Source organism: Lynx canadensis, chromosome D1 (assembly GCF_007474595.2).
Source record: "Lynx canadensis isolate LIC74 chromosome D1, mLynCan4.pri.v2, whole genome shotgun sequence".
Taxonomy (NCBI): Eukaryota; Metazoa; Chordata; class Mammalia; order Carnivora; family Felidae; genus Lynx; species Lynx canadensis.
Window position 1 is genome coordinate 54,243,947 of NC_044312.2, and position 27,407 is coordinate 54,271,353.

A 27,407-nucleotide genomic window follows, 5' to 3' on the forward strand; every position below is an offset into this window, starting at 1 on the left:
TGTCTAGGTGCATCAACTAAGTGCCTCTGATACGGGGACCTGCAGAGGGGATGCCTGGGCCCCGGAAAGCCCTCCACAGGAAGCATACTTAGCTGCCGGGTCCAGACGGCTGGGTGGCTGTGAGAGCTCCCTGCTGGCTGCTGCTTGTTGGCACCCAGCAAATTCTTTCTGGATGAGTGGCCACAGGGAGGTGGGTGGAGGCAGAGATGGAAGACCTGGGACCCCTAGGAGTTGGGAAATCAGGAGCGCTGACAAGAGGCTGTTACATGAGCAGGAGTGATGATGCAGTTTGGGCTTTAAAGGCCAGTTTCAGAAAGAGAATACAGGCTCCTGAGGCCAGTCAGGGTGGCAGGCAGAGGCCCATCCCTTTAAGGCAGCTCACAAAGAGCCCCCTTACTGACAGCTCACAGCACTTCCCCATTCTGTCCTCAGCCGTCCACGTCCTCTGTGACTTCCGATGAGAAGGTAGACTACGTTCAGGTGGACAAGGAGAAGACCCAGGCTCTGCAGAGCACCATGCAGGAGTGGACGGACGTGAGGCAGTCCTCGGAGCCTTCCAAGGGCACCAAGCTGTGACACAGGGGCCACCAAGTCTGGGGAGGCGCCTGGAGGTAGAGTCACCGGAGCTGGCTCCTCCCCGTCTGTCTGCCCCCGCCCCCTTCTCTCCAGTTGTCCCCTCCACTCTGGCCTTCAAAGCACTTGATGTCAGGGACCCTGAACCCTTCTCCTGGGAGGTGAGGGCCTGATCAAGGCACTACTCTGCCCACTCAGGGCCCACCTTTGATTTTTATCAGTAATGGCCATCCTCTACCCACCTTAGTTAGAGCTATTGCCAAAAAGCATCCTTCAGCCTCTTTCTGTCCTTTAGACCTAAATACCTACTAGGCGTTGGGAGGGGCTGGGGCTCTGAGCCAGATTCCACACCTCACATACGGTCTTGGCCCTCAAGCCCTCTTCCCTCCAGCTACTGGGCTACCTCTCCTTAAGTCCCACAAGATGCCACGTCATCTCGCTGGTCCAAGGAGCCCAGGACCAGCAGACCAAAGTGGACATGGACTTCTTCATCCTTGTCTTTCTTGGTAGGGGAGAGGCAAGGCCACCAAAAGATGGAGTTGAGAAGGTTAGAGGTGGTCTTGAGGGACAGAGGAATGAGATCCCAGGTGCAGAAGGCAGTTGATATGGGCAGGGGCCTCCTAACTTTGTAGCTGTTGTAGGTTGGGAGAGCCAGAAGAATGAGGACAAAAGGAAGGAAAACGGAGGATAGGCAACCAAAAACAAGGGGCAGGGGGTGACAAGGATCCTGTGGAGTCAGGGCCCCCAGGACTGTGGAGCTTACAGGCCCTCTTCCCTAGGCGTACCCGCTAGAGGAGGCTTCGATGGTGCTGGGTGTGCAGTGGGGGGAGGCAAGTGATGCAGGGTCGGGGTGGACTGGAGGTGCTTTAGGGCCATATACCGTAGTGGGGAGGGTGCAGCAAGTGAGTTTGTGCAAGACAGGCGGTGGGGGTGGGCAGATGACTGACAGATGGGAGGCAGGGTAAGGATGGTGGAGGTGGACAGTGCCTGGGGATGCAGAGAGGAGCAGAAAGCGAAGGAGCCACGTGTGCAGGGCAGCGGGGAAAGCAGGCAGGGGAGAGTGGTGTCCCCAAGGATGGGTAGGAGAGCAGGGGCTCGTGCCAGGGCCCAATGGAGGTACGAGTCTGGTGCCGGGAGCCCATAGTGCTTGCCCAGTTCATCTTACAGCCGTTGCTCCCTGCTAGCCCAGTGCCACACTGGACTCAGACCTGACCCTGCAGGGTACAGGAGGCAGGACCTCACCCCCAGGTACTTTCTGGCAAGCTGGGGAGGAGGGACCCAAATCTTGCAGAGTAACTGGGCAGATCAGATGTTTCGTCCAACCACGAAGAGACCTCCTTCCTTTGGGAAAAAAATAAAAGACTTCCCACCCTGCCTGGTGGAGGTGGCTACCGGTCACCAATCAGCCCTTGCGAGCCCACACCTGGCCCTTCTCTAAGAAGCTCTGACCTGGCAGAAATTATTTTCTCAACAGTAGCCGGTCTCCTAACTCAGCTGCATTTCATAATGCCTGCTGGGGCCAGGTTCTGGAAACACAGGGATTAATCAGTTTGTGCGCTTGAGAAGGCAGGGGTGGTAGGAGTCACGAGGGCATTGGACATTGGTAACGGCTGTGAGAGACTGGAAATATTGATGGAGAGCACAGGCAACAAGGCTACTTCTTCGGGAGGTTGGTGCAGATCAGGCCGGAGGAGGTGGTATCTAGGAAAAGGGGGTGCCAAAGATGGAGTTTTCTAGGGGAGGAGGGCAGGGCTGGGGGTCCGATGGAGGAAGAAGGAAAAAAACTTGGAAAGCCTTTGGGAGTATGGGTCCAATCCTTCCCAAGCCCTGGGGCTGGTGGCAGTGACCTATACCGTGTCCTGTAAGGCCCTCTCCAAAGAGTCTCCTAGGGCAGAGCGTTTAATGGTGCTCCCCCTTAGCCCCAGGATGCCCTAATAATGTCAGCACTTTCAGAACGTACCACAATGTGAATGAAATTGGCTGCAGTCTTTAGAAACGGAGGCGTTCGGGTCTGACGTTCAAGGAGGCCTCAGGGTTCGGGCTCTTCGTTCCTGTACCTCCCAGACCCTTGGGCTGGAAGTGGGGGAGGAGGGTAGAGATGGCAGGAAGCATAAGGGGAAATGGGCCTGTTGAAGGTGGAGACTCCGGCTCACAGGCTTCAAACTGTCAGGTGACTAGTATACATCTGTCAGTTCTGTTTAAAAAGCTGATCAATGGCCCTCTCCCTGGTGGCCTGGCAAGGATAGACCCCAGGTTGGAGATGCCTTCCCAGCTGGCACAGCTCCCACGAGGACTCCTTGGGCCCGGGGCTCCACCTCTGCCAAGTTCAACTGGAGCAGGAACAAGCAGAGTGGGAAGGAGGGTTGCAGAGCGATGGGCAAAAAAAGCCAGGTGTGAAGGGGCCACCAATTTTGAAAGGGTGTTAGATTAGCCCCTGAGGCCCTTCCGCGCTGAGCTGTGCTAAGGGAAAACTCCCTGCTCTGGAACATCTTTCCCAGGGACTGGCTCACCGGCGAGGGGCAGCACCCAGAGTATTAATCAGTTAACCCAGCCCCCTCCCCGAGATGGACTTCAGTGACATCTACATTGGAAACCCTTCAGCTATGCCCTGTTCCTAGGAGAGAAGCACAACTATTCTGGAGCGAGTGGAGCAAGGGCTCCACTCCAGCCTGCCCTCTGGCCCCTTTATTTGCTGCAGGGCTACAGCCTTGGCCCTGGCTGACCAGTCTCTCCCCCTGACCCCCTTTTGACAGAGCTCTGGACTCAAGAGGACAGGGTGGAGGCAAGTTAGCACTTGGTCTACAAAGAGGGAAGCGAGGCTGGGCATGTAAGCTCTGAAGCTCCCTCTTCTCTGGAGGGCCTGCATTCTGGGGCTCCCCAAGCTCCCTGGATGGCCTGAGGGGCCCCCTGGAGATTCAGGATGTCATGTGATAGTTGGTGGTGTGTATTCTTGTGTGTTGGTTACACGTGTCTTGAAATTTAGAATCATGTCGCACAGAATTGTCTATTTGTTGGGAAGAGAAAATGGGCTGGCAGCCCAGTCTTAGATTCTTGCCCTGTTAGACCATTTAAAATTGACATTTAATTTTTCAAATCACTGTTGGTGCCTAATCACTTAAGTTATTAATTTATTCTGTTTTCTTTAAAAAAAAATTTGTAACATGTATTTATCCTCTGTGAGTAGGGGTGGGGTGGGAGTGTGTTCCAGTGGGTCCTGTTTTTGCTGTGGTGACACATGGTACAGGCCTGGAGCTTGCAGGTCCCTTTTTACTGTGGTGTTGGAGCAGGACAACAATAAAGTCCATTAGACGCAAATGGAGACGGCTGCTGGAGCTTGCCTCATCTGAAGGGGATGGAGTCCACACGCACTCACACCCAGCCTGGGTGCTCCCTTTCACTTTAATAGTAAGTAACTGGGCACCTGTCCTGACTGGGAACAAGAACGAATCCTCCTTACCTTGGAATTTGTATTCCTGATGTACAAAATGGTGCACAGAGCGTAGAGAGGAGTTCTGAGAGTGACTTGGTCTCTGACAGACTATGGGTCCGGCTTCTAGTCCACCGGCTCCAGGGTCTGTGACATTTCCACCTCCAGCACAGGCCTAAGCCCCTGGCCACACCACTGCCTCCCTCCCTTCTCTGCCCTCTCAAAGACGAGGGGCAGCGTTGGTGGAAAGGACTCGTGCATGCCTTTCCAGCTCCAAGAATGAGATGGCAGCTGGGGAAGGACCTGGGTGCGGGCCCAGGGAGCTGCCCCCCACCTTTCCGGGCCCAGATGTGTCCCAAGAGGGGCCACACACTGGCCCCAAGTACTCAAAGGAAGGAGGTAACAGCACTAGCCAGTTCGGAGCAGTCTAGAGCTCTCAGGGTCTGAAAAATCCCCAGATGCAAGGGCTTTGGCTACACCTGAGAGTTGAGTCCCTTGGACAGTATCCCATAGGGCAGCCCCCAGCCTGGGCACCTGTCCCGCCTCTCAGGATACTCAACGTGTTCTCCCTTCTGCCCGCACCCGAGTATGCCCCCCACCACCGGTCCCACCCAGCTCTGCCCTCTGGGCAGAGTCCTCACCTTTGACTTAAAAGCGTGCGTTCACCTCCCATGGCATGTCACTACTGCCCAGACACAGCAAGAACCTAAGGGCATGGCAGACATCACAGCCACTGAGGCAGGAAGAATGACATCTTTGAAGGCTTCAGAGAACCTATTTTTATTCCTGTTTGAGACCCTGAGTCTCTCCTCTCCATTTAGAAGGGTACAGCAGTGTCAGGGCACAATGAGGTCAATATCTGCTCCTCTACCAAACCACCCCCACCAGCCCCCAGGCCGCACTCTAAAGCCAACTGATGAGGAGCTGAGCCAGCCAGCTTTCCTCAGGACGGACAATGGCTTCGCGAGCAACACAAACACATTTGCAGTAAAATAAGGATTCTCTATCTTCACCAGAAAGGGGATGCAAAAGGTGGCATCTCAGGCACTGAGGCAGGCTAGGGGGGAGGGGGACTGGGGAGTAAGGGTCTCCCGCTGTGACGAGGGGACTGTCCTCCCCTCTACGCACCACTGTTTGGTGTGGAGGGAGACCGTCTCTGATCCTGTGCCAGGCTGCTTCCCACCTCCACTCCTCTCAAAAAAGTACAACGGGTGCAGGCAACCACACACAGTGCCTCTGAAACCCCCCTCAGAGAAACAAGAAGGTGGCCACCGCTGTGACACACAGGTCCCCACATGCTGCTCTGCTTTTTGTAGTAGAGAGCAATAGGATTGTCTGAAAGGAGCTAGAAGGGAAATGCTACTTGATGCCAAAACACTAGAGCTGTGGAGTTCAGCCCTGCTGGGGAGACAGGGGGACAAGGCCCAGACAGTGTCCATCGAAGCTGCTTCAAGTTGACCAGGACACTTGGGTGTAAAATCTTAAAGGGGCTGATCCCAGTGTCAGGGGCTTGGGGCTCACCTCCATATCCGAGTCTCTGCAGACCCTTCAGGCTGAGGACCGGTGTCCCAGAAGCTTCCTCTCCACCTCTCCCGCCTCCTCAGACCCCACCTGGCAGAGAGCCTCTGTCCCCACCCAGTTCCCAGAGGGAAGGGGTCAAGGCCTCCCCTGAGGTTTCAGGCTGGGGAAGAGTCCACATTAGAAGACCAGTCTGTGGAAGTCCCCGCCATTGCCACCTGCAGGATTGCAGCCTCCCGGAGAGCCTTCGTCCTCATCCTTGTCTTCATCGAAGCCCCTCCCCCAGTGCGGAGATGCTGGGAGTGCAGAGATGTAGGCCGCCCTGCTCCGTGCCTCCTTCTCCTGCTCCTGGAAACACAGATGGGGCGGGGGAGGCTTAACATTCAGGCTCTGAAGCCAGAGTCTTCCCCTCACTCCCTGCCCTACTGCTGTCCAGCACAGCATCTCTGAGTGTCTCCCACGGCCGCTGGGGCCACAGCTTCTGCCCAAGGAGTGTTCCAGCTCAGTGGGAGGATGGGTTGGAGAGGATCCATCCTTCTACCCTGTATCTCAGCTTCAAAACCCTTCCTCCTTCTCCCAGTGAAATCTCTCAGCCCCTCGGTTTTATAAAAGAAACGCATTCATACAAGACTATGAATAACCAACAAGGGCCTGACATGGCACCAGGGAGGAGGGTCCAGGGACTTAAAGATCAGGTCACAGCACAAGGGACCTCTCCACAGGTTTCCTGATGCAACTGTCCAGCTCAATGCCTCTCAAGGCATTAAGAACAAACTCACCGGTGAGACACGTCTTCCTCAGGCTGAACTGAGGCCAGCCTCAAGGAGACTCCTTACCGCTGGCCCTGCCTCTGACAGCCCAGCAGAAATGTACAATCAGGCCTGCTATCCCCACTCAAAACACCGACTACCTGGCACTTAATGTCCACAGGTCCTGGTGTGACTACTCTGCTGTTCCAGCTGCTAAGTATTCTGATACTGCCCCTGACTCTAAAGAAGGGAGTAGATGGCACATGAGAAGAGGTTTGGGGCAGGGTGGCCCCCGGGTACCCCTGGAAGCCTCAACTCTTCATTCACAAAACCCCGTGTTGCTCCTTCAGGTACACGAGACAAACGTTAACAAATAACGGAAAGTCTGTTCCTCTGAAGCTAAGGATTCTGTCTGTCTAGTCCACCAACATATTCCCAGCACAAAGTAGCTGATGAAAGGACAGCAGAAAAAGGAGATGGGACACCTGGGTGGCTCAGGTCATGATCTCACAGTGAGCTGGAGCCCCCTGTGGAACCTGCTTGGAATTCTCTCCACCCTTCCCCTCATGCAAGCTTTCTCTCTCTCAAAATAAACATGAAAAAAAGAGATGGGGGCGTCTGTGTGGCTCAATTGGTTGAGCTTCTGACTCTCGATGTGGGTTCAGGTCATGATCTCAATGTGAGGTGCAGCCTGCTTGGGATTCTCTCTCTGGCCTTCCCCCCACCGCCCAACGTGTGCTTTCTCTCTCTCAAACATTAAAAAGAAAAGGAGGACACAGGGGAGCAATAACGCATCCAAGCTGCTGGTTGTGGGGGAAGCCCTCCACCCAGGAGCTCAGCCCCAGCCCAGGAGGGCCTGCTCACCTGCAGGTAAAGGATGTTGTCTTTGGAAATGGCCTCCATCAAGTCTTTGTGGAGGGTGGGCTCTGCCCGACCTCTGGGAGAGCTCGGCTCGGTCTCAGGCCCCTCCCCAGGCCGCTGCCGGTAAAAGAGCACGTAGGCCGTGTCCTTGGGGAAGAAGGAGGTGACATTACTGACGGACTCGAAGGAAGAGAAGGACACCCGAGTGTCGTTGAACAGGTACCACTGGTTCTCGGGCTCGGGCCTGTCCGCAGCGCCCAAAGAGGGGGTGGGGCGGGCGGCACCCTCGCGGGCATAGCAGTAGTAGTGGCCGCTCTCCGAGGACACTCCCGAGTGCACGACGACACTGCAGAGGTCGTAGGCCTGGCCGCGGCCCCCGGCCAGAGGCAGGCGGAGCAGCAAGGGGATGGAGACGTCGTCCAGGATCTTGCGGCGGCGCATGGAGCGCAAGTCAAAGGAGAAGCGCAGCAGGGTCAGGATGAGGTAGCGCGGCCCCTGGCTCAGCTCCACTGCCTTCTCGGCGTCCTGCAGCGAGGCACAAGGCTCGCAGTAGTAGCGGTTCTCCGCCGTCAGCCGCTCGGGGGACAGGAAGTAGTTGACCAGGTCCAGGACGGACCGGGAGCCCTCCCCGGCGGCGCCCCTCTGGCTCCCTGGCCCCGTGCCGTCCTCTTCCTTCTCCTTTGCGGTCTCTGCCTCCTTCTCCTTCTCAGCCTTCTCTTCCTCCTCTGCTACCGCCTCCTTCTCTTTCTCTTCCTCCTCCTCCTGCTCTCGGGGCCTCTCCTCCTCCCGAGCTTCCTCCTCCACTTCCTCCTCCCTCTCCACCTTCTCCTCCCCACTGATCTGCCCCCCAGGTCCCTGGGGGCCCAGACCTTCAATGTCCAGGACGGCAGTGGGGGCGTCCCCCGTGACACAATGTTTCCTCTGCCTCCGAGAACCCACCCTGCTTGGAACCTGGGCTTGGGATGGTGATGGGGGGTCCCCGACCCCAACGTCCTCTGCAGGGAGCATCACTGAGCCCAGGCGGCGGCGGCGACAGCGGTCGGTGGGGGGGAAAGCGAGAGAGAGGTCCGTGAAGGCCTCTTCCCTGGAGGAGATGTTGAGACAGTGGAGGCAGCGTATCCGAGTAACAATCTTGCCTCCGAACATCTTCTCCACAGAGGTGGGACTTGGGCTGGGGGGCTCCTCCGGTGGGGAGGGCGAGCTGGACTGCTTGAGCTTTTGGCAGATCCTGGTCCCCGTCTTCTCCTCCTCGTGTAGCCTGGAGCAGAGAGCGCAGGGCCTTCACACACAGGCACAGATCCTTGCCCCGTGCTCGGGCCTGATTTGTGCCATCTACCTTTTCTGCAGGCCACACGTTTAGATGCATGCATGCGTCCGCACAGGGACTACACACAGGTGTGCAAAATGTCATCCATGCACGTGCACACTCACAAGCCAAGCACATGTACCACATACCCCCCCCCCATACACACAAACCTGCCACACGAAGACAGGCCGTACCTGCGTGCACGTGCCCCCAGAGCTATGCTGAACACGTGCCCCTGTACTCAGGCAAGCACAGCACACGCGTGTGCACATACTAACCCCCTCCCCGGTCATACACGCAGACCCTGCCCACCCCTCACACGCCTCCACACACATTACGCTTTCCACAAGTGCAGCGTGGCACCCGTTTCCAGGAGGAGGCAACAGGGCCAGAGACACAGGCTATCCCACAGGCACCCTTCTCCAGCCCTGAAGCCCCCATGCAGAGCCAGGTCTGGCCGCCCTCACCGATCCAACAGGTACTTCAGGTACTCAGAGCAGTCCTGCTGGGTGCCAGGGCTGAACCAGGGTGTCCAGGATGCAGACAGGAAATTCTCTGGAGAAATGGCAGGCCTCTAGGACCAATGCAGATGAAAGACAGGGTCAGGAGCAGGAGGCCACTCACTAACCAGCTTGGCCAAGTGCTAGGCCTGAGGGTCCACCTGGGGATTCTCTGTCCCAAACATCTGGCCTCCTCTCTGAAGTCTTCCCCCTTCCTAGTTGTACCTGACCTGACCCATCCCATCCCACCAAGGCCATGCAGCCAATGAGCATGGCATTAGGTTCATGGAGAAGAACAATCCTCTAAGAACTCACTCTTTCCCGACACATCTCCAGACCCTTGTTCAATACCATTCCTTCTGCCTAAAATACCTTTCCTCCATCAAAAACTTAAAGAGTTCAAGTCCCAGATGTGCCGACGCCTGTTCTGTGCCATCTTCCCAGTGATCCCCTCCACCATCACAATCGTTTGCTCCCCTCCCTCCCTTGCAAGCATAGGACACACTGCACCTCCCTCTGTTTGAGCACGACCGTTGTTAGCTGCAGGTCTGCCTCCCCCAGCAGACTGGGAGCTCCGTGAAGGCAGGAGCTGTGGCTGACTCACCTCCATGGCCCCCACAGGGCCTCACATAATGCTTGGCTAAGGGCTTTAGGTTCCATGAGGGCGGGGACCGTGAACAAAACAATAACACCCCTCAGGGTGACTGGCAGTGCAAGTGCTCCAAAATGACAGATGAGCAAAGCAGCATCTAATGTGAGGGAGTGAATCACTGAGGGGAGACAGGTGGGCTGAACACAGAAGGGGCTCAAAGAAACACTCCCTCTCCTGTCCCACAAGGCACTAAATCGGCCATGAACCCGTGCCAGCCCCAACCTGGGGCTGAACAGCTTGTATCAGGAAGCAGGGACTTAGGGCCAGATGCAGACAGGTCCTGGGGAAGGGAAGGGTGTCAGACCAGAGCCTCCTCTCCACCACACCCCAACTCCCCCTGCACTCACCTGGCTGTGCTCCAGGAAGGCAAAGAGCCACTGCAGCTTGGTCATCAAGGGCTGTGAGTTGTTCTCTGTCAATCTGAGCACACAGTGTCTGAAGCTTCAAAATAAAGCAGAAGCACCCAGGTAAGCCAAGGGCATCCAAGGAGCCCCTACTCAACCACAGCACAAACAGGGCAGCCAGTTAAAGGCAAAACAGCCATTTCAATCTCAAGTCTGTGTCGGGGGCCGGGGAAGAAGAGCAGATGAATAACCCAGCTTAGACCATGAGGTGACCCCTGCAGCTCCTTCCAGTTCAGACAGCTCATGACTCCAAGTTCAAAGATTCAAAGGTGCTAAGATCCTATGGTCTTGGGAGTTCTAAGGCTAGAAGTCTCGGGCACGCACCAGAGTCTGTGCCAGTATGGATCATCACCAGCCACCGTAGCCATTCATGCCCATCTCCTCCTTCCCTCGGAAATGGTGTTCAGACCTACCCAAAGCAGCAGGCCTTGCTCCAACCTTGACCCTCCAAGTCCTCTCTTACAGCCCCTTCTTAGGGCCCCTGCACCATGGTCCTAGGACCACGCCGAGCGGTTCCCCTGCCTTCGAGTGAGGGCAGGGGTCAATGTGAGGAGTCTGCTAAATAAAGGGGACACAGTGGGGCCAGACTGACTCCCAGCAACAGAGTATGATCCTGGAGGAGACAAGATCATACCGCTGACACCCGCATTACTTGGAACAAGCCAATTCTCAGGCCTCACCTCAGCTGCTGTTCTCACAAGCAGCTCTAGGCAAACAGGTCAGGCATCTTTCCAACCTGAGCCCACTGCATATAACAGTGTTATCAAAGTGTGGTCCACCTACCTGTCTGCCACAAAGTTTAAGTTCAGAAGCTGAGTGAGCATTTAGGAACATGTACCCACAGACTTTAATTTCAGAAGCTGAATGAGCACTTAGCAACATGTATAGCAATCTGACCTATGAGCATATAAGCCCATGGCCTTTCTCCCAGTAAGTCATCTGACCATATTTTACAGAGATTTAACAGTCTGAGCAGACTCTAAGCTGGAAAAAAATAATCCTTCACCAGGTCTGAGAAGTATACGTGTTAGGAAGTGCTAAAGATTAGCTCCAACCTCCCCCTAGTGTATCTGAAGCTCAGAGAGGAGAAACCAATTTGAGGTCATACCATAAGGTGAAGCAAAGCTTACCTGCTCTATTAATTTTTAAAAAGATGTCTAAATGTGGTGATGAAAGAGGAGTCAAATGGATCAACAGAATATAACAGAGAACCCAGAAATAGACCCCCATAAATATAGTCAACTGACCTTTGACAAAGGAGCAAAGGCAAAAAAAAAAAAAAAAAAAGGAGCAAAGAGTCTTGTCAACAAATGGTGCTGGAACAATTAGACATCTACATTAAAACTAGAGAGAGAGAGAGAGAATATATCTATCTATGAGGCGCCCGGGCAGCTCAGTTAAAATGTCCAACTCCTGATCTCAGCTCAGGTCATGATCTCACAAACCATGAGATCAAGCCCCAAGTCGGGCTCTGCACTGACACCACAGAGCCTACTTGGGATTCTTCCTCTGCCCCTCCCCTGCCCGTGCACTTGAGCTCTCTCCCTGTCTCTCTCAAAATAAAGAAACTTATATATACAAACACCTAAACATGTACCTGACATCACAAAAAGTCACTCAAAATGGATCACAGACCTAAATATAAAATGCAAAACCATAAAATTCTGTGAAGATAACAAAGGAAAAAACTACATGACCTTGGGTATGGTGCCACCTTTTTAGATGCAACACCAAAAACAGAATCTAAAAATACAATTGACAAACTGCCTTTTAAAATCTTCTGTTAAAGACATTATCAAGAGAATTAAAAGATAAGCCAGAGACTAGGAGAAAATATGTGCAAAAGACCTATCTGATAAAGCCATATTCTCCAAAATGTACCAATAATTCTTAAAACTCAACAGAAGAAAACCAATGACCGATTAAAAACTGGGCCAAATACAGGGGTAGTGAGGGTCCAACACAGTGGTGTAGTAAGGTCCTGAACTCCACAGACACACTCCATCTACAGCTACCTATGGACTGTTTCCCTCTGAAAAAGATCTGAAGTCTAGAGGAACTGCTTCTCCACAACAAAGGAGAGAAGGGCCACACTGAGATGCTAGGAGATGCAGAAACACTGTCTTGCAACCCCCCCCCCCCACCCTCGAGGGCAGAGACACAAAACTGGGAGGGATGTCACTAGACAGGTGCTTCTCCCAGGGAACAGGGGAGTCGATGCCTCCCATCTGGCAGCCCAGTGCCTGGGATCTGCACTGGAGAGACAAGCCCCCAGAACATCTGACTGGGAAAACCAAGGGTCCCAACGTGCTACAATAAACAGAGATTCCCCTCTTAGAGGGCTTGCCCTGAGATCGAGTGAAAAAACAACAGTTTGCAAAGCGTCTAAACTATATGTTAGACAAATTCATTTGCTGATCTGGGGACAACAGCTGGAGGAGCAGGGGACAGCTGAGATGCTCCCTGGAGACGGAGGCACTGGTGGACACCACCGCCTCACTCCGCAGAGACTGCTGGCACAGGCGGGCAAACTCGGTCCTGACACCCACCCACCACCTTCCTGGACAGGAGAGCAAGCAGGATCATGACACCTGCTGAGGCCAGAGAGCACAGGCGGTGGCAGTGTTCCCCTGCTCCCCAGCTGGGGCAGGCAAACACAAATTGTCACAGAGTTCTCCCACTCCCTGGCTAAAATCTGCTACTGCAGGCAGATGCAACAGTCCTCCCCCAACCCCGCCACCAAAGCTGGCATGCGCACAGAGACGGGGCACTCTCCCACCATACTACTGAAGTCCAAAGGCATACGCAGTCATGACATTTTTCTATTGTCTTTCTGAAGTGCCCCCCCCCCCACTGACCCTGACATGTCTGGCTGCCTTGCTAAAGTGAGTAGGTATGCACAATCCACACAGGAGACAGATACCACTTGATCGACTGGTGCTGGTGGCCCGACAGGGCCAGTGTTAGTGAGTTCCACAGAAAGGTAACAAACAGACAGTTCTTGGCAGGCTACCACCCCCAGGGCGCTGTACAGACAACAGACTGAAACACAACCCAATTCTTCCTGTGAAAAAGGCCAAATAGTTAGCCCAGAGCATCAGCCTAAGGGAAAGGCTTCGGGTTTTCCACACATCTGGAGGCTAAGAAGGATTTCCAGGGAATAGAAGGAGATGCCATCCTCACGCACAGCCTTTATCTCGCTACCTAGACAAAACTCCCAGAAAGGAGCTTCTACGCTTGTCTGGAGCCGAGATTTTTAAAACTGCTGTCCAGGAGACACCACCAGATCTCCTGGTTTGGAGGCCAGCAGGGACTACTATTATAGCAACATAGGGCTAAATATATTTGGATACTTAAAAGTCAATGCCCAAGAGTCTGGCTTCCCATCACCTGAAACCAGGTGGTAAATGAGATCCCTCCCCTTAGATCACTGACTGGTCTTGGCACACCCTCATATAGGGTTGTATTAATAGGTACATATCAAGAATAAATCAGGTGGTTTAGAAAAACCACAAAAGTTCTTAATAAAAACTCTCAAGAAAGTAGGGATAGAAGGATAACTCAAGATGAAAAAAAGCCATATATGAAAGACCCACCACTAATATCCTCAATGGAGAAAAACTGAGAGCTTTCTCTCTAAGGTCAGGAGTATGACAGGGATGTCCACTCTTAACACTGTTGTTTAACGTAGTGTTGGAAGTCCTAGTCTCAGCAATCAGACAACATAAAAGAATAAAAGGCATCTAAATCAGCAAGGAAGAAGTCAAACTTTCACTCTTCACAGATGACATGATACTCTATATGGAAAACCCAAAAGATTCCACCAAAAAACTGCTAGAACTGATCCATGAATTCAGCAAAGTCACAGGATATAAAATCAATACACAGAAATCAGTTGCATTTCTATACACCAATAATGAAACAACAGAAAGAGAAATCAAGGAATTAATCCCATTTACAAATGCACCAAAAACCATAAAATACCTAGGAATAAATCTAACCACAGAGGTGAAAAATCTATACACTGAACACTAGAGAAAGCTCATGAAGTAAACTGAAAAAGGCAAAAAAAAAAATGGAAAAATAACCCATGCTCATGGATTAGAAAAATATTGCTAAAATGTCGATACCACCCAAAGCCATCTACATATTCAATGCAATCCCTATCAAAATAACACCAGCATTCTTCACAAAGCTAGAACAAACAATCCTAAAATTTGTATGGAACCAGAAAAGACCCTGAATAGCCAAAACAATCTTGAAAAAGAAAACCAAAGCAGGAGGCATCACAATCCCAACTTCAAGCTGTCTTACAAAGTTGTAATCATGAAGACAGTATGGCACTGGCACAAGAACAGATACTCAGATCAACGGAACAGAATAGAGAACCCAGAAATGGACCCACAGACGTATGGCCAACTAATCTTTGACAAAGCAGGAGAGAATATCCAATGGAATAAAGACAGTCTCTTCAGCAAGCGGTGCTGGGAAAACTGGACAGCGACATGCAGAAGAATGAACCTGGACCACTTTCTTACACCATACACAGAAATAAACTCAAAATGGGGGCGCCTGGGTGGCTCAGTCGGTTAAATGTCCGACTTCGGCTTGGGTCATGATCTCCTGGTTTGTGGGTTCAAGCCCCATGTCGGGCTCTGTGCTGAAAGCTCAGAGCCTGGAGACTGCTCCAGATTCTGCCTCCCTCTCTCTTTGCCCCTCCCCTGCTCACGCTTTATCTCTGTCTCTCAAAAATGAATAAAAATGCTAAAAAATAAACTCAAAATAGATTAAACCTAAATGTAATATAGGAAGCCATCAAAATCCTAGAGGAAAAAGCAGGCAAAAACCTCTTTGACCTCAGCCACACCAACTTCTTACCCAACATGTCTCCAGAGGCAAGGGAAATAAATAAAAGCAAAAATGAACCATTGGGACCTCATCAAGATAAAAAGCTTCTGCAAAGCAAAGGAAACAATCAGCAAAACTAAAAGGCAACTGACAGAGTAGGAGAAGGTATCTGCAAATGATGTATCTGATAAAGGGTTTGTATCCAAAATCTATGAAGAACTTACCAAACTCAACACCCAAAAAACATAATCCAGTGAAGACATGGGCAAAAGACCAGAATAGACACTTTTCCAAAGAAGACATCCAGATAGATGGCTAAATGACACATGAAAAAATGGTCAACATCACTCAGTATGAGGGAAATACAAATCAAAACCACAATGAGATACCACCTCACACCTGTTATAATGGCTAACATCAACAACTCAGGCCAACAGCAGATGTTGGCAAGGATGCGGAGAAAGAGGATCTCTTTTGCATTGTTGGTGGGACTGCAAGCTGGTGCAGCCACTCTGGAAAACAGTATGGAGGTTCCTCAAAAAATTAAGAACAGAACTACCCTACAACCCAGCAATTGCACTACTAGGTATTTATCCAAGGGATACAGGGGTGTTGTCTTGAAGAGGCACATGCACCCCAATGTTTATAGCAGCACTATTGACAATAGCCGAAGTATGGAAAGAGCTCAAATGTCCATCGACAGATGAACAGATAAAGAAAATGTGGTGTGTGTATAAACACACACACATATACACATATACACAGTGGAGTATTACTCGGCAATCAAAAAGAATAAAATCTTGTCATTTGCAACAACATGGATGGAACTAGAGAGTATTATGCTAAGCGAAATAAGTCAACCAGAGAAAGACAAATATCGTATGACTCCACTCATGAAGAATTTAAGATACAAAACAGATGAACATAAGGGAAGGAAAGTAAAAATAATATAAAAACAGGGAGGGGAACAAAACATAAGAGGCTCTTAAATACAGAGAACTGAGGGTTGCTGGAGGGGCTGTGGGTGGGGGAATGGGCTAAATGGGCAAGTGGCATTAAGGAAGACACTTGTTGGGATGAGCACTGGGAGTTAGACACAGGGATGAATCACTGGAATCTACTCCTGAAATAGGAGTATTGCTATATGCTAACTATATGGGTGTAAATTTAAAAATTAAAAAGAAATTTTTTTTTTAATTACGAAAGTTCAAGAGATGACCAAGAACTAGGGCAAAGGTGAACAAAAATCACCAGAGGCAGCTATTTTACCTAATACATAGAAATAAACACACACACAGAATCAAGTGAAATGAGGAAACAGAACTGTGCTCCAAACAAAAGAATGAGACAAGCCTCAGAAACAGACCTTAAGGATATGGAGATAAGCAATCTACCTGATAAAGAATTCAAATTAATGGGTATAAAGATGCTCACCAATCTTGGGGAGGAGTGGATGAACAGTGAGAACCTCAACAGAAAACCAGAAAACATAAGGAAGTACCACACAGAAGTCACACAGCTGAAGAATACAACAACTCCAAAGAAAAATACATTAAGGCAGCTCAACAGCAGAATGGATGAAAGAAGAAATCAGCACGGGGTGGAGCCAAGATGGCAGAACAGCATGGAAGTTTTTCGTGTGTCTCGCGTCCATGAAATGCAGCCAGATCAACACTAAACCATCCTGAACACCTAGATAACTGATCTGAGGATTAACACAACAATCTGCACAACCTGAACCACAGAACTCAGTGGGTACGTGGCGCGGAGAGGTGAACTGGGGGAGAGAGAAGCCGCGGGGGCAGGAAGCTGTTTTTGTGTGCAGAGAGAGGACAGAGATGGGGGTAGGGGGGAGAGTTTGGGAAAAGCACCCCCAACCCCGCCAAAAGCAGCTGGAGAAAAAGTGGAAAAGTAGAAACAGCTGCAGGGACTGAACTAAAAAGGGAGAAAGGAGATGGCTTAAATTCCATTAGGACTCTGTAAACAGGGGGAGCCTAGAGTCTGAAACTCCACAGCTCAATACCTGGCAGTGCTCTGATGGGAAAGGCAAATCCCCAGCAGCACAGTGGGGTCTGGGAGGTTCTCAGGCCACACGGGGAGAAGTGGTTCCACCGCTGGAAGGGCATTTGGTAGAGGCTCTGCAGCCACCAGGTCCCAGCAGCCCCCAGAGAACAACCACATTCGCTGGTGCTGGAGGAAGGTCATTGAGGGTGAAGCCTGGTGCCAGACGTGTGTTGTGATTTTCCATGATCTCTGAAACACTGCTGCTACACGATAGCGTGAACTTTTTTGGGGGCAGGCTGGCGCCTAGCTGCACTCTCTGGGCATCAGCAGCAGCATGGTCCCAAGAACCATGCTTGGCTGGCACCTGGCCATTGCTCTGAGACCCTTCCCCAGAGGATCTGAGCAAGTCAAAGCCGCAGTTCCTCAGAAGTGAGGGGTCGGGAAACAGCCATGTTTGAGATAAAACTCAAGAGGGAGGTGCCACCTGGCAACCTGACAGCTTGGTCATAGACAGTGTAAAAGCAGGGAGGGGATGGAAGCTGGAGACAAAGGATGGGTGCACAATTGCTAGTCAGGGAGAGCATAGAGTTCCAATACCAGAAACCCAATAACAGAGACTGGATGATATCATTTTCACCCCTTGTGCATGCGCATACACACCTACAAGCCAGAACAATCCACCCCAGTAAGCTAAGTAGCACCATCTAGTGGAGAACAGAGCTGTTACACTAAGCCCCGCCCAACTGGGCCAACCTCACTCTTCAGGAACACCACAAACCTCTCCACCTGCTTAGTTTACGGGCTATAAAGTGCTTCATGGTTTGACTTCTAGGGGAAACCAACGTAATTTCAAACGTATTTCAGTCTATTCATTGGTCCATCTATTCAATTTTTCTTTTTCGTTTCTTTTTTTTTCCTTAAATACAGAAAGAGAAAAAATTTTTATTTTTAATTTTTATTAAAAATATTTTTTCTACTTTTTCTTTTTCATATATTTTCCAAATCCTATTTTATTACATCATTTCATTTTATTCTATTTCATTGTATTCATTTTCTCAAATTTTCAAACTCTTCCTTTTTGTCTTTATCAAGCTCCTTTCAATAACCAGATCAAAACACATCTAGAATCTAACATCATTTATTTGATTTTGTGTGTGTGTTGTTTTTAATTTTTTAATTATATATTTATTTTTTACCTTATCAATTCCTTTTCTCCCTTGAAAATGACAAAATGAAGGAATTCACCCCAAAAAAAGAGCAGGAAGAAACGACAGCCAGGGACTTAATCAACACAGATACAAGATGTCTGAACCAGAATTTAGAATCACGGTAATAAAAATACTAGCTGGGATCAAAAATAGATTAAAATCCCTCTCTGCAGAGATAAAAGAAGTAAAAACTAGTCAGGATGACTATGAAATAAAATAGGCTATAACTAAGCTGCAATCTCAGATGGATGCCACAGTGGCAAGGATGGATGAGGCAGAACAGTGAATCACTGATAAAGAGGACAAATTTATAGAAAGAAGAAAGCAGCAAATGGGAAGATAAAGCAATGGAACTCAGAACAGCAAAAAGGAAACAGAATTTTAGAAAAATGAAGAAAACTCAAGGGACCTCTGAGACAACATCAAGCAGAGTAACATTCATACTATAGGGGTCCCAAAAGAAGAAAGAAAGGGGTAGAAAATGTATCTGAAGAAACAGGCTGAAAACTTCCCTAACCTGGGGAAAGAAACAGACATCCAAGTCTAGAAAGCCCAGGCAGTTTCAAAGAAGATGAACCCAAAGACAGCCACAACAAGAAACATTACAATTAAAATGTCAAAAATGAAAGGGAGAATCTTAAAAGCACCAAGAGAAAAACACCATCAGAAACTGGACAGGCCAGATTAGAGTTGGTGGGGCAGATTCAAAGTGCCTCCTGGGGCACCTAGATGGCTCAGTCAGTTAAGCATCCACCTTCAGCTCAGGTCATGATCTCATGGCTTGTGAGTTTAAGCACTGCATAGGGCTCTGTGCTGATGGCTCAAAGCCTGGAATCTGCCTCTTTCTGCCTCTCCCCTTCTCATACTCACTTGCACACATGCACTCTCTCAAAAAGAAAAAAAAAAAAAAACTTCCAACCAATAATACTCTACCCTGCAAGGTGATCACTCAAATTTGAAGGAGAGACAAAGAGTTTTAAAGACAAGCAAAAGCTGGGGTGCCTGAGTGGCTCAGTCAGTTAAGCATCCAACTCTTGATTTCAGCCCAGGTCACAATCTCACGGTTTGTGAGTTCAAGCTCCACATCAGGCTCTACACAGACAGTGTGGAGTCTACTTGGGATTTTCTCTCTCTCCCTCTCTGTCCCTCCCCTGTGCACTCGCTCTCAAAAAATAATTTAAAACTAAAAAAAAAAAAAAAAGGACTAGCAAAAGCTAAAGGAATTCATCACTACTAAACAGGCCTTAAATACAGAGATTTCGTTAGGCTGAAAAGAATGTCACTAATTAACAAAAGAAAACACACAAAAGTAAAAAGCTCACTGCAGAAGGTAAATATACAGTAAAGATAATAGATTAATCAGTTATAAGGTACTAAGAAAATTAAAAGGTGTCACAAAATTAACTGAACCTGTAATAATTTGCTTAACATATACATTTTAATAAAAAGATATAAACAGTGATATCAAAAACATAAATCTAGGGAGGGAAGTAAAAATGTACTTTTCAAATGTGTTCAACTATCAGTTGTTATCAAAATAAAATGTTACATAAATAGGATGATGTATGTGAACATCACAATAACCACAAACCAAAACTATACAAAGAAAATGAGAAAAGAATCTCATATTTTTAAAGAAAATGTTAAAAAGAAAAAGAAAGGAACTATAAACACAGGCAGAAAACAATTAACAAAATGGCAGTAAGTACATAATTCTCAATAATTACTTTCAATGTAAATGGACTAAATTCTTCAATCAGAAGAGTGGCTGAATGGATTAAAAAAAGAGTACCCATCCATATACCCTGCCTACAAGAGACTCTCTTAGAAGTAGGGACCCACAGACTGCAAGTGAAGGGACGGAAAAAAAAAGATATTCCACACAAATGGAAATGAAAAAAAAAAGGTGGTGAAACCATACTCAATCAAACACAATGGAATTTACAAGTACTTTAACAAAAGACAAAGAGGGGCATCACAGGGTGATAGAGGGGTTGATCTAGTAAGAAGATACAACACTTATAAATATGTATGCACATAAAAAAGGAAGAAAATGACAACAATACAATAGTAAGGGATTTTAATACCCCACTTGCATCAATGTATCAATTATCCAGACAGAAAAATCAATAAAGAAACATCAACTTTCAACAACACATTAGACCAGATGAATTTAACAGATAAATACAGAACCCTCCATCCAAAACCAGGAGAATATACATTCTATTCAAATGCACATGGTACATTCTGCCAGATACATCACACGTTAGGATGCAAAAGAAGTCTCAATAAATTCACGACGACTGAAAACATATCTAGCATCTTCTCTGACCACAATCATTTACAAGAAGGAAAATGGGAGAACTACTAATATGTGGACATTAAACCACATATTAAAACTAAACCACTACTAGGTCACAGAAGAAATCAAAAAATACCTAGAGATAAATGAAAACAGAAATACACCAACATCTATGGGATGCAGCAAAATAAGTTCTAAGAGGGAAGCTCACGGTAGTACAGGCCTACCTCAAGAAACAAATCACAAACCATTTAACTTTACACCTAAAGGAACTAGAAAAAGAACAAAGCCCAAAGTTAGTGGAAGAAAGGAAATAATAAAGATCACAGCATAAATGAAATAGAAACACACAATAGAAATGATCAATGAAACTGAGAGCTGGTTCTTTGAAAACAAAATACATAAACGGTGCTGGGAAGACTGGACAGCTACATGCACAAGAATGGACCTACACCACTATCTTACATCTTAACACAAAAACCAACTCAAAATGGATTAAACACTTGAATGTAATATTGTAAACCATGAAACTCCTAGAAAAAAACACCGGTGGTAAAACTACTTGATATCTGTCTTGGCAATGTCTTTTTGGACAAGGCAAGGGAAACAAAAACAAAAATATTACATCAGACTAACAACGTGCACAGTAAAAGAAATCATCAAAAAATGAAAAGACAGCCTACTGAATGAAAAAGGTATTTGCAAATGATATATCTGATAAGGAGTTAATATCCAAATTATATCAAGAACTCACAACTCAGTATTTTAAAAATCCAATTACAAATGGACAGAGGGGGATGACAGTGGAGGACAGGTGAATGTCTGACTTTGGCTCAGGTCATAATCTCAGGGTTTGTGAGTTTGAGCCCTTCATCAGGCTCGCTGCTGTTAGTGTGGAGCCCACTTCGGATCCTCTGTCCCCCTCTCTCTTTGCCCCTCCCTGACTTGCACTCTCTCAAAAATAAATAAAACATTTTTTTAAAAATGGACAGAGGATATGAATAGATTTTTTCCAAAGAAGACATCCAGATGGCCAACAGGTACATAAAAAGATGCTCAACATCACTCATCATTCAGGGAAATGCAAATGAAAACCACAATGAGATATCACCTTACACCTGGTAGAATTGCTAGAATCAAAAAGAGAAGAGATAGCAAGTGCTGGCAAGGATGTGGAGAAAAGGGAGCCCTCGTGCACTGTTGGTGGGAATGTAAATTGGTGCAACCACCGTGGGAGACAGTATGGAGATTCCTCAAAAAGTTAAAAATAAAACTATTATAGGGGTGCCTGGGTGGCTCAGTCGTTTGAGCATCCAACTCTTTATTTCAGCTCCGATCATGATCCCAAGGTCATGGGATCGAGCGGAGTCTGCCTAGGATTCTCTCCCTCCCTCCCTCTGCCCCTATCCCCTGTTCACATACCCTTTCTATGAATCAATCAACCAACCAGTCAGTCATGAGGATGTAATATACAACTTGGATAATATATAGTCAATAATATTGTATTAACATCGTAAAGGGACAGATGGTAACTAGACTTCCTGTGATCATTTCACGCTGCACACAAATGTTGAATACTATGCTGTAAACCCAAAACATAATTGTCATACGTCAATTAGAACTCAATTTAAAAAAGAGCCAAACATCTTAACAGGCACTTCACCAAAAACATACACGTGGCAAATAAGCACACTGAAAAGATACTCCACATCATATGTCGTTAGAGAAATGCAAATTAAAACAAGATAAGTTCTGGTCCAAGATGGTGATGTAGAAGACCCTACACTTACATCCTCCAGACATATCAAATCTACATCCCTTTACAGAGCAACTCCTCCCAAAGAAGAACTAAAGGCTGACTGAACAGCTTCTGCACAGGAGACAGACCACATAAAGAACAAGACAGACACACAGTTCACACACTACCAACTCTGTGAACTGCAGGGTGGAGGAGTAGTACTGAGGGACCACGAGCAGATCTGTCTACCCTGAGGCACAGACAAAAAACAAAACAAAACAAAACAAAAACAAAAAAACCCCACCTCAGTTTGTAACTAGAATATGAAGGAACCAGCCTTAGAACCCTGCCAAATAGCAAGGGAGCTGCTGGAACTCTCTTCAGATAAAAGGACTGGTGAGCACCACAGTTTATGGTCATTACAGCTGCGGCCATCTCTCCAAGGTGACACAGTCACAAAGGACCCTGGAAATCACCAGGCCCACATCGCCTTGGCTCCAGATGGCTTGCTAGGGTACCTGCAGCTCAGAGCACTCCAGGATGTCCCAGCTCACACCTGCTTTGGTGCCAGCCAGTCCACCAGGGCACCCCCCACAAGGAGTGCCCCAAGACTGGGGAGCCTGGGTGGCTCCGTCGGTTGAGCGTCTGACTTCGACTCAGGTCATGATCTCGTGGTTTGTGAGTTCGAGTTCTGCGTCGCGCTCTATGCTAACAGCTCAGAGCTGGAGCCTGCTTCTTATTCTGCGTCTCCTCCTCTCTCTGCCCCTCCCATGCTCATGCTCTCTCAATAATAAACATTTAAAAAAAAACAAAAAAAAACAGGAGTGCCCCAAGACAGCCTAGCTCGCATCCTGCCTCAGCTCCAGCTGCCCCACCAGGGAACCCCACTTGCAGAGTATCGCGGACAGCCCACCTTGTGAACACTGGCTTCAGCTGTCCTGCCAGGGTGTCCTTTGTGCAGAGCACCTTGGGATGCCGTGGCCCATACCCTACCTCAGCTCTAGCCATCCCAAGGTGCCCACTGCACAAAGCACCCTGAGATACCCTGGCCCACAGAGGCCATAGCTCCAGCCACCCCACCAGGATGCCCTCCACACTGAGCAACCCCAGACACCCCAGCCTGCACCCACTTCAGCTTCAGCTGTCCTGCCAGGCACCCTTTGGGCAGAGAGCCCCAGGACCACCCCAGCCTGCACCCACTTCAGCTACAGCTCCCCCACCGGGGTCTGAAGTGAGTCTCTTATAGGCAGCATCTGGATGGGTTTTGTTTATCCATTCCACCACTCTAGGTCTTCTGATTATGGCATTTAGACCATATACATTTAAAGAAACTACTGAGATATATGCACTTACCACCATTTTAAAGATTGTTTTCTGGTTGTTTTTGTCATTCTTCTCTGTTCCTTTCTTCTTCTCCTATACTCTTCCCTTGTGACTGATAACCGTTCTTAGTGTTATGCTTGGCTTTCTATTTTCTGTGTGTATATTATAGGGTTTGAGTTTGTGGTAACCATTAGGTTCACATATAACATCCTAAGTATACAGCAGTCTATATTAAGCTGATGGTCACTTAAGTTCACACACATTCTAAAAAGAACTTTTTTACTCGCCCCACCAGATTTTACGTATATGTTGACATATAATTATATTTTTTTACTCTTAATTTTATTTCTTTTTATTATCATTAAGTTTCTTACTTCTAATTATAGCCTCTTTGTTTTCCATTTTAAAGAAATCTTTTTTTTTATTTTTAATTTTTTAATATTTATTTTTGAGACAGAGAGAGACAGAATGCGAGTGGGGGAGGGGCAGAGTGAGAGGAAGACACAGAATCCGAAACAGGCTCCAGGCTCCGAGCTGTCAGCACAGAGCCCGATGCGGGGCTCGAACCCACGAACCGTGAGATCATGACCTGAGCTGAAGTCGGACGCTTAACCAACTGAGCCACCCAGGCGCCCCTAAAGAAATCTTTTTCATGTCTCTTGTAAGGCCGCTTTAGTAACCTTGCTGGATAGAGTGCTCTTGATTGTAGGTGTTTTCCTTTCACTGCTTTGAAAGAAGTCATGCCACTCCCTTGTGGCCTGCAAAGAAGGTGCCCCTGGCAGGATAGGTGAAGTTTAACTGCACACTAGCTGGAGGGTGTAAGGCGCTGAGCACAGGGGAAGCCCTGATGGTGTTGTCTGAAGCCAAGGGCAAGGCAGGCTGAGGTGTCCCAGGGTGATCCATGCAAATGGAAGCAAACAAACAAACAAAAGCAGGTGACAATACTTAGATACAATAAACTTTGAGACAAAGCCTGTGACATGAGAAAAAGAAGGCCATTACATAGTGATAAAGGATCAATTCAACAAGAGGTCATACTTATTGAAAATACCTATGCAGATATTTGAGCCTGGGGTGGCTCAGTCACTAAGCATCTGACTTCGGCTCAGGTCATGATCTCAAGGTTCAGTTAAGATCAAGGTGAGTTCAGGCCCCACTCCATGGGAGATCGTGTCCTGCTCTGGGTAAGCATGGGCCTCACTTCGGGTGAGCCCCACTTCTCTCTCTCCCCTCTCTCTATCTCTCCCTCCCTCTCTCTGCCCCCTCATGGGATTTTCTCTCTCTTTCTGCCTCTCGCTCACTTTTGCCCTCTCCCAAAAAAAAAAAAAGGTAAGTATCTACGCAGCCAACACTAGAGCAACTAAACAACACACTCCTCAAACAACCAATGGGTGGGTCAAGGAAGAAATCAAAGAGGAAATTTTTTAAAAACACATATAAAAACCCAACAGTTCAAAATCTTTGGGATGTGGCAAAAGCAGTTCTAAAAGGGAAGTTTATACTAATACAGGCCTACCTCAAGAAACAAGAAAACCTCAAAAAAATCTAATCTTATACATAAATGAACTAGAAAAAAAAAAAGCCCAAGGTTACTAAATGGAAGGAAATAATAAAGATCACAGCAGAGATAAATGAAACAGAAACTAAAAAATACCTATCAATGAAACCAAGAGCTAGCTGTTTAAAAAGATTTTTTAAAAATTGATACACCTTTGAGCCACTCATCATGGAAAAAAGACAGATGACCCAACTAAATAAAATTAGAAACAAAAGAAAACAAATGACACCACAGAAATACAAAGGATTATAAGAGACTACTACAAAAAACTATATGCCAACAAACTGGACAACCTAGAACAAATGGATAAATTCCAAGAAACATACAATCTTCCAAAACTAAATCAAGAATAGAACATCTGCACAGACCAGTTACTAGTAACAAAACTGAATCAGTAATCAACTACCAACAAACAAAAATCCAAGACCAGATAAATTCTCAGGTGAATTCTACCAAACATTCTCCTCAAACTATTCCACAAAATAGAAAAAAAGGCTTCCAAATATATTCTATGACATCAGCATTACTAATACCCAAACCAAAGATACTACAAAAAACAAAAACCCACAGGTCAATATCCCCAATGAACACAGATGCAAAAATCCTCAACAAAATATTAACAAACCAAATCCAACAATGCATTAAAAGAACGATTCACCACAACAAAGTGGGATTTATTCCAGGGTGCACAAATGGTACACTATTCACAAACCAAAGAGATACATATTAACAAAACAAACTATAAAATCATATGATCACCTCAAAAGACAGAGAAAATGCATTTGACAAAATTCAACATCTGTTCGTGGTAAAAACTCTCCCTGTGTTACAGAAAGCATACCTCAACATAATAAAGGCCATATATGAAAAACTCACAGCTAACATCACACTCAATGGTGACAAACAGAACTTTTCCTATAAGATCAGGAGCAGGACAAAGATGTCCATTCTCACCATTATTCAACATGGAACTGACATCCAAGCCACAACAGCTGAGAAATAAAAGGCATCCAAATTGGGAAGAAGTTTAACTGTCACTATTTGCAGGTAACATGCTATACACAGAAAATCTTAAAGACTCCACCTTTTCAAAAAACTATTAGAATAAACAAATCAATAAAGTTGCAGAATACAAAATTAATACACAGAAATCCGTTACATTTTTATACACTAATAAAAAAGTATCAGAAAGAGAAGTTATGAAAATAATTCCATTTATAATTATACCAAAATATTAAAAGACCTAGGAATAAACTTAACAAAGAAGGTAAAAGACCTGTACTCTGAAAACAATAAAACAATTGATGAAAGAAATTGAAGACACGGGCACCTGAGTGGCTGTCACAGAAGCATCCAACTTGGGCTCAGGTCATGATCTCATCGTTTTTGAGTTCAAGCCCTGCACCAGGCTCTGTGCTGACAGCTCAGAGTCTGGAGCCTGCATCGGATTCTGTGTCTCCCTCTCTCTCTGCCCCTCCCCTGCTCACACTTTTCTCTCTCTCTCAAAAAATAAACATTAAAAAAAAATTTTTTTAAAAAGAAAGAAATTGAAGACACCAAAATGGAAAGTTATTCCATGTTCATGGATTCAGAGAATTAATACTGTTAACATGTCCATGCTACCCAAAGCAATCTAGAGATTCAATGCAATCCCCATCAAAATACCAGCAACATTTGGCACCAAACTAGAACAAGCAATCCTAAAATTTGTATGGAACCACAAAAGACCCTGAACTGCCAAAAGTAGTTTTGAGAAAGAACAAAGCTGGAGGCATCACAATCCCACATTTCAACATATACTACATAGCTGCAATAATCTCAACCGTATGGCAGTGGCACAAAAAATAGACACATAGATCAATGAAACAAAGTAGAGAGCCCAAAAATAAACTCACCATTTTATGGCCAGTCACCCTACAACAAAGGAGGCAAGAATATACAATGGGGAAGTCTTTTTGCCAAATGGCACTGGAAAAACTAGATAGGTACATACAAAAGAATAAAACTGAACCAACTTCTTATACCACACACAAAAATAAACTCAAATGGATTAAAGACCTAAATGTGTGACATGAAACCATAAAACTCCTAGAAGACAACACAGGCCAAGTAATTTCTTTGACATCAGCCTTAGCAATGTATTTTTAGGTAGGTCTCCTCAGACAAGGAGAACAAAGGCCTAAACTACTGGGAACACACCAAAAAGAAAAGCTATTGCACAGCAAAGGAAACCATCTACCCAACAAAAAGGTAACCTACTAAATAGATATTTTCAAATGATACAGCCTGTTAAGAATATCCAAATATAGGGGCGCCTGGGTGGCGCAGTCGGTTAAGCGTCCGACTTCAGCCAGGTCACGATCTCGCGGTCCGTGAGTTCGAGCCCCGCGTCGGGCTCTGTGCTGACGGCTCAGAGCCTGGAGCCTGTTTCCGATT

At 47.2% G+C, this 27,407-nt stretch overlaps 2 protein-coding genes across 3 annotated transcripts in view; one reads left to right on the top strand and one right to left on the bottom strand.

Annotated features, from left to right (window-relative positions):
* GAB2 (GRB2 associated binding protein 2) overlaps positions 1–3,888 on the top strand; it is a 189,905-nt gene extending 186,017 nt beyond the window's left edge. Inside the window, exon 10 of the mRNA XM_030332821.1 lies at positions 433–3,888. Coding sequence (XP_030188681.1) covers positions 433–576 — 144 coding nt within the window. The 3' untranslated portion in view covers positions 577–3,888. The remainder of the gene's footprint in view (positions 1–432) is intronic.
* An 860-nt stretch (positions 3,889–4,748) lies between these two features.
* The window catches only part of USP35 (ubiquitin specific peptidase 35), a 55,839-nt gene continuing 33,180 nt past the window's right edge, over positions 4,749–27,407 (bottom strand). For both annotated transcript variants that reach the window (XM_030332819.1, XM_032595104.1), the window contains 4 exons: positions 9,934–10,027; positions 8,902–9,008; positions 7,132–8,386; positions 4,749–5,866 (listed from right to left, as the gene is read on the bottom strand). In XM_030332819.1, coding sequence (XP_030188679.1) covers positions 5,699–5,866; positions 7,132–8,386; positions 8,902–9,008; positions 9,934–10,027 — 1,624 coding nt within the window. In that variant the 3' untranslated portion in view covers positions 4,749–5,698. The remainder of the gene's footprint in view (positions 5,867–7,131; positions 8,387–8,901; positions 9,009–9,933; positions 10,028–27,407) is intronic.